Here is a 3,919-nt window from a genome sequence, read left to right as displayed (position 1 = left end):
ACTCTACCTTAAAATTAATGGGTCATAGGAAGAGAAAGAAACTTGGAAATTAAGCTCCATTTTGATACCAGTAAGTCAGAGTGGGAGAGAGAAAAAAAAAAGAGTTAGAAAAAGCAGGCCTAATGACATGGTTGAACTTGAACCCAGTGGAGCTAGAACATTCTGGCCCTTCAATGGCTGAAGGATACCAACATGGAAATAAATGACTGAGAAAATGTATTATGAGGCACCGTGAATACGTAAATAAATAATTTTTGTAGGTCTGTGTGGATAATTGCTCCATGCAAGGGCACATGTGCCTCTGGTTGAACCCATTTTCGCATATGTATATATGGTAGAGATGACAAACTGAATTCTACCTACTCTAACACACTTCCAAATTATTTCGACCTTATTCACAAACAGAAACCTTCAATTTCTCTTTTTATAAATCATGACTTGTTTTGAATAAGTTCTAAAAAAAGAAAACTTTTTGCTGCATATTTTCATAGAATATGTCAAAAACACATTTAATCATAACAATATTGGATTTAAAATATTTGTGCATTAAATCGAGTAGAAGACCATATTTACAAAGTTATGTCAACTGAAAAAAAGTACATCCAAAGCTATTAAAGAAAGAGGCAAAGGAAGGAGCTACTTGGGTTTCATTTGGGATTTAACTGCCGTGTATAATAATAAGCTTTGGAAAGAAACACCTCATTTGCATTATATGATCAATGATTATAACCCTGATTGGGTCATATCATTTGTCAACGGTGACTCTTTTCCTCTCTCACATTTATCATTTATCAAATTCTCTCTCTTTTAAGGTATTGAGGAATGTTAAGTTTGAGATTAAGAATGCGATTATAGATGCTAAGTAGATCGATTATTGTCCATCCCTCTTCCCCTCATTTCTTCTCTTTCTTTCTCTATTTCTCTAGGTAGCGCAACTGGTTGGGCTGGGTGGCATGTTATAGCTACGGCCCCAATTCAAATCTGGGAGGGTGCTATGTTGATGGTATTGAGGAATGGTGAGTTTGGAATTGAGGATGCCATTATGGAAGCTAAGTGGACGGACTCTTGTCCCTCCCTCTTCCTCATTTCCTCTCTTTCTCTCACTTACACTACCAACCGATATGTATTGTAATTGGTCAGACCTACGGCACATTATCAACGCATCTCAGGTTCAATTCCGTGCGTCGTCTCAGTTTGATTTCCATAGGTGTTACCCTCCAATTGGTGTTGGAGGTTAAGAGCTGCGTGACAAGGGCACGGTTCTGCCCTCTCTCTCCCTCTCTCTTTGGATTGCTTCCCCCAAGCCAACACATATGCATAAAAAATTGGATGGTCGATTATAGCAACTATATATCATTAACTTGAAGAGACGTAATAAGTTTAACACTTTAACTACCGCAAATCTTTAACTTGGGGAGAGCTCAGTAACAGAGGAAGGCAGAAGGAACTGATCAACTTAAAGCCACTCATGGCGTCACCCCACTATCCCAACACAAAAAAAAGGGAAAAAGGCAACAAATTTAAAGAGGAGTTTCGTACAAAATTTACCGCAGAACTGAGTCCGTTAGCCTAAAAATCACCACACTCTTATCTCCAGCTAAAGAACAAAAAAAAATGATGTCCAGATCATCTTGACTTCATACAGAACAAAGCTGGTTGAGGCCCATCCCTGTCTTTTCAGACTATTTGGCCCCTTTCTTGTCTGCCCATCCTACTGCAGAACATGGGCACACTGTATACATGTACAGAATCAAAGTCAAAAAAGGGAAAAAGAAGCTAATTGGAAAGACGATCCTCTTTTCAATCCCCCAGACTCAATTATACAGCAAATTGCTTTACACCCAACGAGTAAGATGCATTATCATATGGTTTTTGATTTCTCATGGGGCCAGAAACCAAATCTGTTATGACTTTCTCCTGCTTTTTCATTTTCCTGTGCTTTTCTGCTTAATTAGTCTGCAGAACTTCTCCTTATTGAGAGTGTTCTTAGCCAGTTTCTCTTGGCGTTTGCTGCTTCTGATTTGGCAGCCATGTGAGAGTTGCTTCCCTTGTTGGATGACCTCTTCCACCTGACAAGATGGAAGAGGTAGCCCATCTTCTTCCGCCACCTCAAGCCCCCTCGTGGCTGCGCGTGCTCCACCACAGTCTTGGAGTTCGTGTCTGGATCTTGTTTGCTGAAGAAATCAACTGATTCCCAAGGGAACTGCTTGGTTGCTCCATTTTCCCATGATGTGCTGCCATTGTCCTCGAACTTGATAGATATAAAAGAATCTGTGCATTTGGAGAGTATTCTGCATCATTATTAACGGAAAGAAGGCCTCTGCAGTGGAAAGGCTTTTCTTGTAGGCAAATAAAACAAGGGCACCATGAATATGCACCTCCGTGGTCGGCCATTTAAAAACTCCGGTAGGTTCGATTCTAATTTGAGGAGAAAAAAACAAACAGAATGGCATCACTTTAAAACAGAAAAGGTGACATTTTTCCTGTGAATTGGAAAAGAAATTAATGGCAGTTCGCCAATTCTGTAAATTTTTTTTTAAGCAATGCCAGCCATGTGGTTAGTTACAGAGCATATGGCATCTTGGCATATGTTTATCTATGCAAGCCAAAAAAAAAGGTAGACAGAACAGATAGACCAAAATTGCATTGCCTGTTTGAATCACATCTGTTCGGATTTTAAAATTCATCGCAGTGACCTCACCGAGCTGCTGGCGCATACATACTCTCTCTCTCTCTCTTTCTTTCTGAAATTGACTGATTGAAAGAGAAAACACAGACAGGCTCAACAAAGTGAAGCTGACATACGTATTCCAGGCAACCGCTCTTCGTCCCTCGCGTTATTAGTACAGCACAAAACGTTCATGAAATTAAGGATGGTAGGTAGCATTCAATGCTCACTTTGTTTAGCCATTAATGGATACCTGCAACACTGGTGGATAGAACATTCTCTACCCGATGAGATCTTCAAGTAAACTACTGGCGTTCTGACAAAGGATGCAACCAAGTGCAGGTCTAATGGCAGAATTTAGTGGTATATATGCTTAATTTCTAAGGAGACTCGACCCAATTCAAGGAAAAATAAATCAAAAGAGAAGTGTTCATGAAGTGTTCTGACTAAATTGCCAAAACAAGGGTATTAATCTGTTGTCAAGTTCCTAAAGAAAGAATGCGACGAGCAGAAGAAAGACTTAGAGATCAATTAAGTAGAATTGGTACGTCCAGATGGGAGAATTACAGTACCTTCAAGACTGGTGGAGGCCGCATCGAGGTCAGTGGCATCAGATTTCCGGCGGGGCAGGAATTCGAGGCGGTGAAGCATGGAGCCCAATGTGGAGACCTTGGGAAAGGAATACAAGGATGGCTTTCTCAGGAACTTCATAGACGAACCTCTGCGCGGTGAAGATGGCGTCTGGTTCATCCCCTGTTTGGATGCGAGAATGAGAAGCCTCTCCCTCAAACAAAGAGCACAGATTCCGATGACCAATTCCTTGGGGTGGAAAGGGCACCTCAGAACTTCCTCCCCATATGCGTATGGATTCTTCATCTTCATGCTGTGAAGAGGGAAAGTACGGGAAGGAAGGCCGGGGGGAGGCTGTACTTTCAGAGTTTGCTGAAATAAAAATGGAGGATCCTGCAAATATATAAGCAAGTTCTTTGTTTCCCCTTGCTTATATACAATAAATATACAAGTTAAAAGTTGGTAAGTTCAAAGAAAAAACTATGGGAAGATACCAACAGCTAAATGATGTCAGATGGATGAGCTAGGCCCCCTCCCTTCCCCACTACTGTTTTTTTTGCTCCCCAAGCAAATTCCAATAAATTTGTCAGGAATTCTTAAGGAAAAAAAAAAAAAATCAAAAGAATAGGTAACAGTTAAAGCACACCTAACTCTTCTAAATTATTAGCAACACCTCGGAAA

General features: G+C 40.5%; 1 protein-coding gene across 1 annotated transcript; it reads right to left on the bottom strand.

Moving 5' to 3' along the window:
* Positions 1–1,337: 1,337 nt before the first annotated feature.
* Positions 1,338–3,699, bottom strand: LOC116266635 (uncharacterized). The gene is made up of 2 exons (XM_031647934.2): positions 3,241–3,699; positions 1,338–2,271 (listed from the first exon to the last, which is right to left on the bottom strand). The coding sequence occupies exons 1-2, from the start codon at positions 3,548–3,550 to the stop codon at positions 1,952–1,954; spliced, it is 630 nt and encodes a 209-aa protein (XP_031503794.1). The 5' UTR covers positions 3,551–3,699; the 3' UTR covers positions 1,338–1,951.
* Positions 3,700–3,919: the final 220 nt, after the last annotated feature.

The sequence above is a fragment of the Nymphaea colorata genome, chromosome 13, assembly GCF_008831285.2.
Source record: "Nymphaea colorata isolate Beijing-Zhang1983 chromosome 13, ASM883128v2, whole genome shotgun sequence".
In the NCBI taxonomy this organism is placed as follows: Eukaryota; Viridiplantae; Streptophyta; class Magnoliopsida; order Nymphaeales; family Nymphaeaceae; genus Nymphaea; species Nymphaea colorata.
This window is presented reverse-complemented; position numbering and strand designations above follow the sequence as displayed.